The sequence below is a fragment of the Pteropus alecto genome, unplaced genomic scaffold (genome assembly GCF_000325575.1).
Source record: "Pteropus alecto unplaced genomic scaffold, ASM32557v1 scaffold123, whole genome shotgun sequence".
Lineage (NCBI taxonomy): Eukaryota > Metazoa > Chordata > Mammalia > Chiroptera > Pteropodidae > Pteropus > Pteropus alecto.
In genome coordinates, this window is record NW_006433950.1 from 2420690 (window position 1) to 2435361 (window position 14672).

Below are 14672 nucleotides of genomic sequence, written 5' to 3' on the forward strand. Positions count from 1 at the left end.
GGGGAGTGAGTAGTTCTTTTTCGTTATAATGCTAATAGCACATCTCCTGGAACATGTGTTCTGTTCCGTATCAGAACACTGAAAATCAGTCTGAAAATTTCTCCTAAATACAGTTTGTGGTCTGATTACTTGTGGGTTGGTAATTACTTACATGCTACAGATTCTTAGATGCTGTACAGACTCGTTGAAGGGAAAGACATTTCGAATCATCTCTTTTGTTTAACTTCTTTTGACATTTACTTAATTTCTTTGAAAATACCACGTGCGTTGACCTTTCGCTGAGAATCTGTCAGAAAGGCAAGGCGGTTTGAAATTCCTTTCCCAACTTCGGATAAATGATGAGATGTGAATTAAATAAAAATCGCTCAAATATTTTCCTTAATTTAGGGGAAGGATTAGCTGCACATAATGTAAAACTTGTAGTGTAGTATAGAGTAGGGTTTTGAATCTAAGGTCATGATGAAGACTGGAGGACAAAAAAATTGATTCTGAAATGTGTTCTGGTTTGCATTTGGTTTTCCATGGCTTGTTTTATGAGCAATTCATGTATTTCTAGGGCTACACCTATAACTTTGATAAAAAATAAGTACAATTTACATTTCAGAGCCAGTGTGGTGACTTCTTGAAATTTAACAGTAACAACTCTAGACCAGTGTTTGCCTGTTCGGGATAAGGTTTTATGGGTTCGGCATTATTACCCCATCTTCCTGGGGCGGAAGTGGAGGTTTAGGGAGGTTAAGGATCTTGGTCAAGGTCGTCCATTCTTTTAGCATGCATTTATTCAACACTTACCTTATGCCATCCACGGTCTAGGTCCACGGGACTCGGGCGTGAGTGAGACAGGCTGCTCAGCTCATGGAGCTTGCTGTCTCGTGTCGTAAAAATTTCACGTAGTTTCAGCTATGGAAGTAAAAGTAGAATGGTGTAAGATATGCCGCCACGTTAGGCAGGTTAGTGTGGAAAGGCCTCTGAGCAGAGGACACTTCTCAAAATGAAGTCAGAGGTCACATGGTGTCAGAGGCAGACTTCTACCGCAAGTCTGTCTGATCCCAAATTATACTAGTGTTGCTTTGTGATGCTTACGGGAAATCTCTACTTCTGTAAACAATAAGTATCTGAAAATGAGAGAGCCAAAAAAATATAGTAAGTGTCAAATCAGATTTCTGCAGGCCACCCCTCCGGGCAGCCTCCCAAGGGATGTTGGAATCTTTGTAGGGCCCCAGGCATCACGGGACAGGAAGCCGAGGTGTCCGTTGCTACATAACAAATCACCCCGAAACTTTGTGGCCTAAAACAACAATCGTGTGTTGTTTCTCATGATGCCTGTAGGTCGGGAGTTTAGACAGCGTAGTGGAGGTTTGTCTCTGTCCCCGTCTAGGCCAGTGTCTGCAGGAATTTTGTCATTGTGCTGTGGGGGCTGCTGCTGGGATCGAGGGCGGGTGCCAGGGGCACTGCTGAACACCCTGCAGTGCGCAGGTGACCCCGCCCACATGACAGAGAGTGACCTGGCCCAGAGCGTCACTCGCGCTGAGGTTGAGAAACCCTGGCCTAGGGCCTCTGTCTGCAAACTAGAGCCGGAGTCATCTGGACCCTTGTTCAGTCACATGTTCATCAGCCAGAACACCCACACATGACCTGGGCTTCCTCATAATGTGGCGCTGGCTGCCACGGGCCAGAGTCTAGAGCACAAGCACACATGCGAGTCGGCGGGGGTCATGTTGCCTCCTACAACCTAGCCTGTCGCTTTTTTATGTTCTCTTGGTCGAGAAAGTCACAGAGTCCCACCTGGATTTAAGGGAACGGAAATAGAGTCCACATCTTTGTGGGAAGTGGCTGGTTTCTGGATGATCGTGCTGGACTGGAAATACTGTTGTGGCTAATTTGGAAAATAGAATGTAACACACTGTCAGTTGCTGTCCCTTCCCACTGCAGCTCAGGGAGCCGACCCACCTGGGCGGCACACTCCCTTCTGTAGGACCGCGTTAGCACGTTCGCGTATTGCTGCTGTTCTGTTTGTCCTCTGTGGAAAGAAGGGACAGTACAAGAAGAGTGGCAGCAAGCAGGAGTGAGACGGGAGAGGCGCAGTGGCCTTGGCCCCGCTCACGGGTGGGTCTAGTTGGCGAGGGAGCCCTCCGATTTGAGAGAGGACTCCGCCCTCGTCTGCCCAGCATCACGGTGATGGTGGCGAGTTTTGAAAAGCAGAATTCAGTCTACAGAGCAGGTTTATCGTGCGCTAAAGTGGGAGTCAGATGGGACCCCAGTGCCTGGAGGCCCAGGACTGTCTGTCGAGCACGCCCTTGTCGATTCTGCTTCAGCCGTAGTTGTCTTTCGAACTCAAGTGTACGGTTCACAGTGGGTGGTTTACTAGACATTTTGGCTTAAATCTCAAGATTTTATTGTAAGAGTATGTATTAACATTTAACATGCTTTTGTATTGATTCTGTTTCTTTTTCTACAAAATAATCTGTCTCAGAAAGACAAATTTATATTTCACTGTTGTGTTTCAGATTTTGCAAAGCATGTTGATTTTCTAGAAGCCATAAGCAGTGCCTTGAGGGCCCTTTTGCAAACAATGGCCTCCGAAAACATTTCTCAGGTAAGTTAAAATTTTTCATGTGAAACTGACAGTCTGTACTGTGAAGGCAAGATTCATTACTTAACTGTTAAAAAAATAGTTATGAGTGAAATCTATGAATTGCTCTAATAACTCCAGGAAGGGTGTAGAGCCTTAATTAGTCTCAGGATCAGATATTTTTGGCAGGAATAATTCAGAGTGCTGTGTGTTTTCTACTTTTATATCATAAGTCATGTGATGCTAAGTAACATCTCCCCGCCCACTGCCACGGGCACACACTCAGATTTTTTTTCATTGATGTAACTTTTTATTTGACATAGACGTTGTAAATATTTTCTGTGAGTGTCATTTGTCTTTTTAAAAAACACTTTATTACAGAAATCTGCAAGCATGCCCTCCTGGTTCTCATAGTGACGCATCTGCACCTCGGTATAGGTGTCCTGCCGCTTTCATTTTTCACTTTTCATTCAGGAAGCGTTCAGACATTCCTGAAAGCAAAGGAGCGGGACCTCGCTATAAGTAAAGACCACGGGGCGGCGCCGCGTGCCAGCGCCGGGCGTCAGCACCTTCTCCCCATCCTGTCCATGCTTTGTTGATCTCCCTCACATTTTCGCTTTTACTTCCTGCAGTAGTTTAAAGCAGATCATATGTTTTTCCCATAAATATTTTATTATGTACTTCATTTTGTCTGAGACAGGAAACAAACTTTAAAATACCATTGCCCAAAACCCCAGATTAACAGATATTTCTGAGTTATCATTTGATGTAGAGTCTGAGTTTAGTTTTCCCTGATCGCTTTAAAAATGTCTTTTTCAAATGGTTTGTTCAAATCAGAATCTAAGCCAGAGCCACGCGTTGCTGTTGGTTGATGTTATTTTCTTAACGGCTTGATTGAGATTTAATTCACATACCACATAATTCACCCACTTAAAATGTGCAATTCAGTGGTTTTTAATATATTCCCAGGTTCTTCAATCTGTTCATCTGTAACGTTCCCCAACCCACCCCCTTTGCCATACTGTGTATTCATTGAAGAAGCTGTGATTTGTCCTGTACAGTTTTCCCCATTCTCACACTTGGCTGGTTTGTCACAGTGGCGTTGTTTAACGTGTCCCTCTGTCTCTCATATTTCTATAAACTGGCGAAGTTTATAGGAAATAGTTATGAGTGAAATCTATGATTTGCTTTAATAACTCCAGGAAGGGTGTAGAGCCTTAAGTAGTCTCAGGATCAGATTTTTTTGGCAGGAATAATTCAGAGTGCTGTATGTTTTCTACTTTTATATCATAAGTCATGTGATGCTATAACATAGCGATATTAAGATTGATCAGTGCATTCTCTCCGTGGTTGTAGCAACCAGTGGTTCTTGTTGTCCAGACCCACTTTATTAGGAGCTGCAGAAGGGGGATAGCCTAAGTTTTTCATTTCTTTGACATTCTAGCCATGATTTTTTACAAATAAGAACTTTCGGTCTCATGAATTATTTGGTAATTTTGAAATAAAGTTCGTACCAAAAAAGATAGGAGTGTGTGATTCACCATTCACCACCCTCTTTTTTCCAGAGTGATGATTGCTGCCCTAGCAGTCTTGAAAAGTGACCAGGGAAGTTTTTTTTTTTAAGTATAATTATGAACTCGTGGGTTTTTATATGTTTATTTCATTCCATTATAGTCATTGTTTTTGATGCAAAAATTGCATTATTTTTAGATAGTAGGAGTCTCCTCAAGTTGGTGCCTGTTTCTCTTTTACATGAAGAGTATAGTTTCTGAAAGCTTTTTACATAGCTTTTGATTATAGAATTGTATCTTTTTTGTGCTGGAAACTTTGCTTCTTAGAGACATTAAAACGATCATTTGCTCATACTCCAGGTGGTACTTAACAGTTTCAAAATAAAATGCCGTTATTATTCCTAGCCGCACCGCTGAGTGCAGCTTACGATTTCATTGTGATTCTTCCTGTCCGTAGGAGACATCCCTCCAGGACTGCAGTCAGGTGGCTGTTTTAAAGTTGCTTAGAAGAATTCTCCTTGTGGCTTGTTATAAAGTTGTTTCAGCTTTTTCTTTTTTTTGGAAGAGTTTTTTTTGTTTGCTTTAAGTTTTTAAGTTATACAAAATATACAGTTTTAGAGCTAAAACTGAAATGATATGTTCAGAGAAAGACATGGTATATACATACAATGGAATATTATTCAGCTTTAAAAAGGAATGAAATTTCTCATACGTAATACGATGTGGTGAAGCGGGAAGACATCGCGCCAGGTGACATGAACCAGACACAGGAGGACAACTTGTACGATTCCACTTAGGCACCTGGAAGGGACAGAAAGTAGAACAGTGGTCAGCAGGGGCTGGGGGAAGGGGGAGGAGGGAGTCACTGTGCGGCGGGGACAGTCCGAGGTGACTGAAGAGTTCTGGAGGTGGAGGGTAGTGGTGCCTCACAGCAGTGCGAAGGTGCTTGTGCCACCGAACCACGGTTTAGTTTAGCTGGTGACTTGTGTGTGCCGTGAACTGCCCCACCCAAAAAAGCTGTGCTCAGAGGGGTCTGGCTTCGTCCCTTTGCCCTCGTCTTTCCTTTCCACTGTCGATAATCGTCCTTTTCAGTTTTTGACTTTTTGTTGTTTTTTGAAAACAGCAAATACGTATACGTTTACGTTTCACCCCTTAAAGGGAGCGCGTCCGCACCCTGCTCCCTTCTCCCTCGTGGGTCGTCGTGGTGCACAGTTAGCTTCTTGTTTCTTTTTTACAGCTTCACATCACTCCGTTGCGTAGCTGCCCGTGTTTATTCAGCCTGCCTGTTATGTCGGATACTGAGTAGTTTCCAGCCTTTTGCTGTTAGAAATAGAACCGCAGTGAACAGCTCTCCTGCAGGTGTTGTTTTGTTTTTTGCCTTTGTGCCTTTGGGAGGGGTTCCTCGCAGCGCACTACTGAGTCAGAGTAGATGGATGTGTCGTTCTTCTGGGTGCTGAGCCATCTCGACTCCCCACCAGTAGTGTCTAACAGTAGTGTTTGCCGGTTTGATAGCTGGGAAATTGCATCTCATTTTTCATTTGCATTTCTCTCACTTCCGGGAGGTCAGCATCTTTGTGTGTTCGAAGAGCCTTTGCATTTCTCTTGCTGTGACTGTCCCTATCTTTTGCCAGTTTGGGTCTTTTCCTTGTTTGTATATGAGAGCAAATCGAGTGAGGCACAAACTTGTGGGCCGGGGGAGCCCAGTGGTCTGCGTGTTACCAGGTTCTCCAGAAGGTTCTCAGGCACACTGGGGTTCGGGAATCACTGTGCCAAACTGTCCTCGCTGCTCCCCTTTCAAAACCCTCATTCCGATCAGCATGTCGTTAGCCCGTACCGTCCATCTCTTTTGGTTCCGTGAGGTCCCGCTGTCGGGCTCCACCCTTCTCCAGCCCTGTCGGGGTCCCCGCGAGTCCACACTCCACGTAGGTGCCCCGTCCGGTAGCCTGGCTCCGGGGCACATGGCCGCATCTTCTCCCATGGGCGCTCGTGGCCACCTCTCTGTGGCACGCGTCCCACACTTTGTCTCGCTCCAGAGCTTAATGGGACTGTCTGGTGTTCTGCTGTTTAATATAGTGCATGCTTTGGGCTTCTAATGTGTTCTTTAAAAGAGAAATCTAGGGTGGCTCCATAGCGTAGCGGTCAGCACGTCTGCTTTGCACGTAGAAGGTCCTGGGTTCGCACCCCAGGTGGAGCTACGGACCATAGCCTGGGTGCGCCAGGTTCCGGGTGAGCCAGGTCCCCTGAGTTTGCCAGGCCTTGGGTGCATGTCGCGAGCGTGTGGGAGGAGACGCTCCGCCTTCAGAAATCCAGTTCTTAAGGGGAGACGGCAACATCCGTAGGTCAGGGGTAGAAGTTGGGGTGGAGGGGCGGGATTAAAGAGGGGAATAAAAAAAATTAATAAATAAATAAAAAAGAAATCTATGTTTGAGGGTTTTTTTCAAGAACATAACTTTTGACTCTCGATTTCTGTGGGAACGGTGGCGCTGCCTGGCCCGTGGGTGGCTATCGAGAGGATCAGAAAACCCCGCCCCGTGGGGCCCGTAGGGACGTGCAGTATTTTCACTGATTTTCCACGATGTTCAGGCGGGAATTTGCGGGGTCAGTCGGAGTTCGAAAGCAATCACTCCAAGCCGAGGCTCGGTTAACGGTGAACTATCCGCGTAGCCCGAGACCATCAGTGCCCAGGTCGGCTGTGTGTTGGCGGGAGCGTCGGATGTCACGGCCAGGGGGACAGCACCAGGTTGGCGTCCAGCAGCCCTGCTTCCCTGTCTTGTGCTTCCCTCGCGGGTCTGTTCACGTCGCCAGCTTACGTCCGGGGCCGAACCCGTAACGGTGCAGCTCACCCTCTTCACACCGGCCTCGTCCTGGCCATGAGGGATCCCTAGTTTGTGAAACTTCCTTTCGGTAGAGTGTTTTCTGGAAAACCTGGGCGTATGTGCTGTTGTTACCTTTAGAGCTGGCGGGAGCAGGGCAGGTGATTCAGAAGTTAGTGTGACGGGTTAGAGCTGCTCAGCGTTTCTGTGTATGACGATCACTCGCATTTAGTGAGTGCTTTGTATGCGGTATTTAGCACCGCTGGGAGGTGACTTTTGTCCCTAGTTACTGCCGGGGAGGTAGAAGATTTAGTGGGGCGGAGTGAGTGTGGGGCAGTAAATAGCGGAGCTGGGACTTGAACCCAGGATGTCCCAGGCCCCTCGTCACCACACTGCCCTGCTTCTCGGGCAGCAGGGCGCTCCGCTGTCACTGCGCCCGCACGTGTCCTCATTAGCTTGAGGCGGAAAGCATCGCCGTGTGGACGAACCACTGTGGAGCTGAATGATTTACCATCACACACATATCTCAGAGTCAGTTTCTACCTTGTATGTAGTCAGCCAACTTTTATTAAAGCTACATGGTCCTATTTACATTTTGAAAACGTTTTTTATGATCAGCGTTAAAAAGAAATTAGAATCTCTTTAGTCTGTACCTCTGAATGAAAGTCTCATTCAGATGCAGCTAATAGGAACTGAAGCCCCTTTGACAGGCTCATGGCTCCGAGAGGTTGAATAATGACAGGGACATGAACAGGCCTCCTCTTAGTTCTGAATGAGCAGCTGCATTTGGGACTGATTAGGAAATGTGGTAACTTCTGTGCTGAGAACCGTCGCTCTTAGAGCCGAGCAGCCCGCAGAAGCGGTTCCTGTCCCCTGTCACGGGTGGTCAGTCCCTTGTCGCGGTGGTCAGTCCCGGGTCACAGTGGTCAGTCCTGGGTCGTGGTGGTCCCACATTGTCCCCTGGAAATATTGTCGCCTTCCCTTTCAGCAGTGTGTGACTCCCGATGTGTCGCGGTGGTCAGTCCCGGGTTGCAGGTGGTCAGTCCCGGGTTGCGGTGGTCAGTCCCGGGTCGCAGTGGTCAGTCCCGTGTCGTGGGTGGTCAGTCCCGTGTCACGGTTGGTCAGTCCCGTGTCACGGTGGTCAGTCCCGGGTCACAGTGGTCCCACATTCTCCCCTGGAAATACTGTCGCCTTCCCTTTCAGCAGTGTGTGACTCCCGATCAGCTGATGACACTGTGTGAAGCAGGCATCCTGAGCAGCAGCGTCGGGGTCAGAGTGAATGTGGTCAGTATCTTGGGGATCACTGGCAGCGTCCTAGCCAGAGAAGATGGCACGCTTGAAACTCTTAAGGTAAAGCAGCCTGCTTCCGACCTGACATGCTAACTAACTGGGAGTGGGGAGCCTGACTGTCGAGGTTGGGGTTTCTGAAACCTCCATGGATAGCGAGAAGAAATCGTTAAGAGGTTGGTTACTGAGCTATCCTCGTAAAATACGCCCTTTGGCTTGATCTGACTACACGAATTGGATAGAGACTGGAAAAGCTGAGTCGCATTTGGTCATTTAATTTTACTCCAGAGATCCTTTTTCCCAAATAAACTCGTCTTCAGTGAGAGGCCAGGTTCAGAACTGTTAAAACCTGCCTCTGCCGTGGCACGACACACCTGTGCGTCATCTCGTCCTGCTGCTGCCGGAGCCTCCAGCCACCTTCGTCCCACACCGGGCTGGCAGGTTCTGCAGAACCGCACAGTTTGTGCTGACACCACGGTGCGACTCACCGGGAACTCGGCACGGCGCTTCCGGATAATGTTTCTGTGCATTTCCACATGAGGAAAGCCTTTCTGAGGGACGTAGAAGGGAAAATGGATAATTTTCTAAATCTTTAACATTTTGGATCTTATTTTATTTAAGTTTATAAATTCGAATACATTTCTTTTATCTTGCTTACATTATACTTGGTATATTATAAGCATATGTTAAGTTTAAATTTTAGACTTTTAAAAGTTTTAATTTTTTTCCCTGGCATTTTTATATAAAACATTATGCATAAATTACTGCCACCTTTAAAGCCGGTCCTTTGAAAACCGACCTTAGAACCATGGCTGATGACAGTGTTTTGTCGACTCCAGACCATTGGGTGCTTTCTGCTTGAGGTCGCCACGAGAGACCCGTCCCTCGTCGTGGCGGGAGAAGCTCTGGACGCCCTCTTCGATGTGTTCGCGGATGGCAGGGAAGCCGAAAGGGCCTCCGTGCAGATCAAGCTGTTGCCTGCTCTGAAAGAGTTCCAGCCCGTCTTCAAGGCGAAGGTGCGTGGTCGTCCGCTCAGGACTGCTCGAGTCCCGGGCCCTCCTGGCGCGTGGCGCACCTCGTGCCCATTCTGCTCCAGCTCTGGCACCTTTCTGTTCACTCACATCACTGGAGCCCAAGCGGTGCCTGGCGCATCCCTCTGTCTTTCGGTTCGGTGATGCCAACGGCACTGCTTACGTGCCAGCCCCACGTCTGCAGCCTGCAAAGCACTTTCACGTGTTAACTTTATTTTATATCATGTAATAGGTCATAGGTTGATTTCGTTGTCAGGAATATTTCCCTTTGGTGCTCCGATAAAAAGGCACACTCCTGGCTGGTCTGGATCGGAGAATATTTGGAGAACGTAGCCACTTTCATTAGCTGCTTGCTTATTTTGTTGTTTCATCAGAAGCATCGAAGCTAACTTTGAGTCAAAAAATAATTTTCAAAACCTGTTCTGGTGGGGGGGGTTGGAGAGAACAACCAGAAATTTCTCATGAGACTCACATATCTATGCATTTAAGTTCACCATTCTTCTCTTATCTAGATCTCAGTTATTAAATTATTCCGAGAAATAAAAATAGTTGTATTTTTTGCTCTTGGATTTTAAATCCGGCATTCGCTTTTAAAAGCTTTTGATGAAAAATTAGCCTGCTTTTTGTTTTACAATCTTTATAACAAGCTTCTAACAGAATTCAGGTCTCATGGTGAGAACTCTGATAAGTTTGAGGCGAATATGATTGAGTATCTAGACATTTAAATTTTCTGAAATTTTTTTAAGGCATTAAAAAGGTTGCATCATATATTATAGTCCCACACGTGTTTTTACTTAACCCCATCTCCTAGCGATACCTCCATCCCAGTACGGGGTGAGGGTCCCCATTGTTAGAGGTTACAGGCCATTCTGAAAAGGGTCTTCGAGGTAAGGAAAAAATATCCCCAATTTCTTTTCGAGGAAAGCAGACGTAGTCACGGCATCGACCTAGAGAGTGGCCCCGACCTCTGGGACGTGTGTCGTTCTGATTGATTTTCCTCCTTGAATGCACAGCTGTGGTAATGATATGTAATTGTGTTTTCTTTTCTCAAAGATGACAAATCTGTAATGAACAAGTTCTTCGTTAGCCAAGAGGGCAGCCTATAGGTGTCTATTTGAAGCTCCTTTGTGAACGGAGCCACATTGCAATAAAGGGCGCTGTTCGGTGTACATTTAGCCCCCGATTGCACTTGAAAACCAGACAGCACATTTTACTCAAGGTCTTCTCCTGAGCAGTGGTTCTCAAAGTGCCGTGGGCCAGCAGCAGCAGCAGCAGCACCTAGTCACCTGTTGTTACAAAGATAGACACTCAGGCCCACCTCCACACATGCTAAAAACCGGATGGGCCACCAGTCTGTTTTTTAACAAGCCATCCCGATGGCACTGTGGCATGCTAAGATCTTGAGAGCCACTGCTCTAGACTACAGGTGAAGTATAGTTCACACACCATAAAATTCACTTTTCTGAACTCTCCAGTTTAGTCTTTGTTGCAGTTGTCATTTAAAAGGGGCAAAAACAGTACTTGACATAAGGGACTGATGTCCGTAATACATGAAGAACTCATGCAACTCAACAACATCAACAGATTTGATTAAGAAATGGGAGAGGACCTGAACAGACACTTCCCAAGAAGACATATAGATAGCCAGCAGATGTATGAAAAGACACTCAGCCTCACTAGCTATAAGGGAAATGCAAATCAAAGCCCCAGTGAGATACCACCTCACAGCTGTTGGAATCGCTGTCATCAACAAGACAATAACAATACAGTAAGGAACCTTCATGCGCTGCTGGTGGGAGTGGAAATTGGGGCAATGTGGAGGGTCCTCAAAATTTTAAGCATAGAGCTACCGACATGACCCACTTCCAATAAGTGTTTTTTGGAAACACTTATTTGTAAAGATACGTGTAGCCTTATGTTCACCGCAGCAGTATTCACGATGACTGGGACATGGAAACAACCTAAGTGTCTTTCAGCAAATGACTGGATACAGCTGTGATAACATATATACAAGGGACTGATGTTATTCAGGAATAAACGATGAGATGTTGCCATTCGGGACAGTGGGTGGACCTGGAGGGCATCGTCCTAGGTGAAATAAGTCAGATGGAAAAGGCCAAGAACCACAGGCGATTTCACTCAAGTGCGACATAAAACAAAACAAATGAACAAACAAACTCACAGATACAGACACCAGAATGGTGGTTACCAGAGAGGACGGGGGTGGGCGGAGGATGAAGAGGGTAAAGGGGGTCAAATATCTGGTAGACTAGACTAGACTTTAGGTGGTGAGCACACACTGCAATATACAGGTGACATACTATAAATCGTACACTTGAAACATATACTTATTAACCATTGTTACCCCCAGTGAATTGAATTTAATTAAAATGAAAAGTACACAATCTTAATTTATCTTTATGGCTCACGTACTGTTTATCCTGTTTACCTTGGAAGTGAAAGTGTTTCACCAAGTTCTGGCAGCCATTTTGTTCTGAAAATAAATACACCCAAGATTAAATGTTTACTTTATTTAAAAGAATTAGTGGTTTATACCAAATCACATATGATTTTTTTTTTTTGGCAGATACGAAAAGAAGGAAAGGGTAAATACAGTCCAGATCAGCTGTGTGTTCTTGACAATGTGAAGACGAATTTAAGAAGGTTTGTTGCTTATCAAGAAACTGTTGAAAAAAGACTGACTACTTGAACCATTGAAAGAGAGAGTGATTCTCGCCCCAGAGTGTTCAACATGAAGCAGTCTTTGTATGTTTCCAAAAGTCATTTTCTAATGTCTGTGTTCTGTATATTAATTTGAAGTTCCTAAGAACTTCAGAACCTATTCCAAAATTTTTTAAGCTCTGGGATCCGCGTGGCATTCCCAGTGCTCTGAATCAGGTTCCCATCACTGGAAGCACGAAGAGCAGACACAAAGCAGTCTCAGGCGGGTCTTCGTGAGCAGTGAAGAGGCTTCCAAACAATTGCGGTTTGCTCGAATTTCACAAAAAAAAGGAAAAATCCAAAGCGTGGCTTAGATGCCCTTATAAGCCAATATCATTTTATATTAGCTCAATTTTTAGAAGAAATATGAAGACAAGCTTTATAAAGTTTTTTGGTATGAAGTACACCAATTGTGTTTACCTTTGTGAAGAAGCGAACGCGTTGAATTTGTATTCCGCTCTTTAGTAGAATGTACTGAGTGAGCTAGTGCGATCACCATCATCTGTGCAAACAGATCTCACTAATTATTGCTCTGTAACAGCCTCACTCCTTGTTTAATTTGATACGGAATAAGAATTAGAAAATATTTTTAAATAAATAACTTGTAAATTGAAAGCTTTGTGTCTTCACAAAATCTTTTTAAAAAGATAACCGTATTTACTCCTGGGTGTTTGCGTGCTAGTGGGTACTGCTTTGAATATATGCGAGATGTTAGGGACTCGCAGCAGGAGCCTCTAGCATTACTCTCAATATCCTAGAGACTTTGAAAACTAAAACATTGTTGAGAGAAATTAAAGAAAACGTAAACGAATGGAGAGATATACCATGTTCATGGACTAGAAGGTGACATTTCTCCCCAAATCAATCTATAGAGTCAAGGCAATCTCAATCAAAATCCCGTCAGGCCTTTCTATGGAAATTGACCAGCTAATTCTAAAATTATGTGGAAAAGCAAAGGACTTATCTAAAATAACTTTTAAAAAGAACAAAGTTGGAGGACTTACGCTGCCTGACCAAAAGCTTACTATAAAATTATAGGAATCAGGACAGTATGGTCTTGGCATAAGGAAAGACATGGAGATCAGTGGACCAAGATGGAGAGTCCAGAAATAGACCCATAATTAAATGGTCAGTTGATCTCTCACTGAGATGTCAAGTTTAATTCAACGAAGAAATAAGTCTTTTTAATAAATGATGCTAGAATAACATATCTACTTGAGAAAAGACCATATATTCAAGAGTCAGGGTTGAATAAAATTCAAGGTTTTTACTAATTCATCAAGTATATTCCTAAGCACAGCTGACTTTTTTCCCCTATAAGTGCATGATGGGGAAGCATACACGACTGTTGGTACAGTTCGGTGCCAAAGCCTTGGTTCGTCCTGGGCACCAGCACCTCTACCCACCATCGCTTTCGTGCCTGCAGTTGCCAGTGTGGCAGGTAACATTTCAGACTAAAAAAAAAATTTGCCGCAAAAATAGTTTTGACCTTGTGGACCCCCTAAAAGGATCTATGGAACACAACTTTGAGAATGATTAGTCCAGAAAGAAAAAGGAAGAAGGACTGAAAGCGAGCCTTGAAGAAATCTAGGACTGAGAGGTCTGCTTGGAGGAGGAAGCTGAAGGAAACCCCAGAAAGAACAACCCAAGAGGAGGGAGCAGAGGGCGCAGAGTCGGGGAGGCCGAGGGGCCAAGAGCGGGGAATGCGCTTAGGGGCCGATAAGAGGAGAGCTGAGAAATGTCCACCGGCTTAGTGACGGGGATGTCCCCAGTGACATTAGCAAGAGCTAGTTCCCTGGAGTGATCAGATCAGAAGTCAGATTGGAGGGAGTCTGGGGAAACAGACTAGTCTTGGGAGGGCAGAAAAGAGACGAGACAGGAGCTGAAGGAAGGCGTGGCAATTGTTAATTTACTGTAAGTGGATAAACGAATAAATTGGAGGCTTCAGATACAGAGGAGAGAGCAGGGGGAAATTCCAAACAAACTTGGTTTCTAGCTTACGGATTCTTTGTTGAGATGGGAAGCGAGACCCAAGTTGGATGGAGGATGCCTTTAGTTCTACTTGAGGCGAGCGTTTAACCTAGAAAATAATTCCCTTTTTAAGGAAGTTGTTCTACCCTCGCCCTGCGCCCGCTAAGCCCTGCTTACTGCTGCCGTTGGTGACAAACACTGAGAGTTTCAAGGTCTTAGTTAATGTTTTTATCTTGTCCCTTCTTTGAGTTAAAAATACACCTTGGTTTTACTATTTAACCAAAAAAAAAAGTGACACTTTTATGTAGTGGAAGATCCTCATTTTGCCGTTCGAGAAATTTATCTTTAATCGAAACTAAGTTGGTCCACTTAATTGAGAAATTCCTTATTTTAATGAGCAGAGTTAACTTGAGTTTTTTTTTTTTTCTATGCAGAGTGAGAAATTATAAGCAAGTGGTTTCCAGTATTTGCTTAAATCTGTTTTTATCCTACCTAATCTTACATGGGAATCCTAATTATGAGAACACAGTTGCCCTAAAATTTCAACATTTTCGGCAATGTATGCCTGTCCATGAAAAGGACAAATTCTTTTCGAATAAAGGAACTACTGCCTTCAAGTACTTACAGTTAGTATGAGTGAAGCCAGGAAAATCACTTTCCTACTCTGATTTCGTAGGGACCAATTTCCTGAGTCTATTTAACAAAGACACTTAAATTCATTTAAGTAAAATAGAAAGAAATGAATTGGGTTTTTGTGTGTGTGTGT

The 14672-nt window shown here is 44.8% G+C and overlaps 1 protein-coding gene across 1 annotated transcript in view; it reads left to right on the forward strand.

Annotated features, from left to right (window-relative positions):
- Window positions 1-12550, forward strand: part of HEATR3 (HEAT repeat containing 3) — a 30190-nt gene extending 17640 nt beyond the window's left edge. The window contains exons 12-15 of the mRNA XM_025044592.1: window positions 2508-2596; window positions 8103-8246; window positions 9023-9199; window positions 11802-12550. Coding sequence (XP_024900360.1) covers window positions 2508-2596; window positions 8103-8246; window positions 9023-9199; window positions 11802-11924 — 533 coding nt within the window. The 3' untranslated portion in view covers window positions 11925-12550. The remainder of the gene's footprint in view (window positions 1-2507; window positions 2597-8102; window positions 8247-9022; window positions 9200-11801) is intronic.
- The last annotated feature ends 2122 nt before the right edge of the window (window positions 12551-14672 follow it).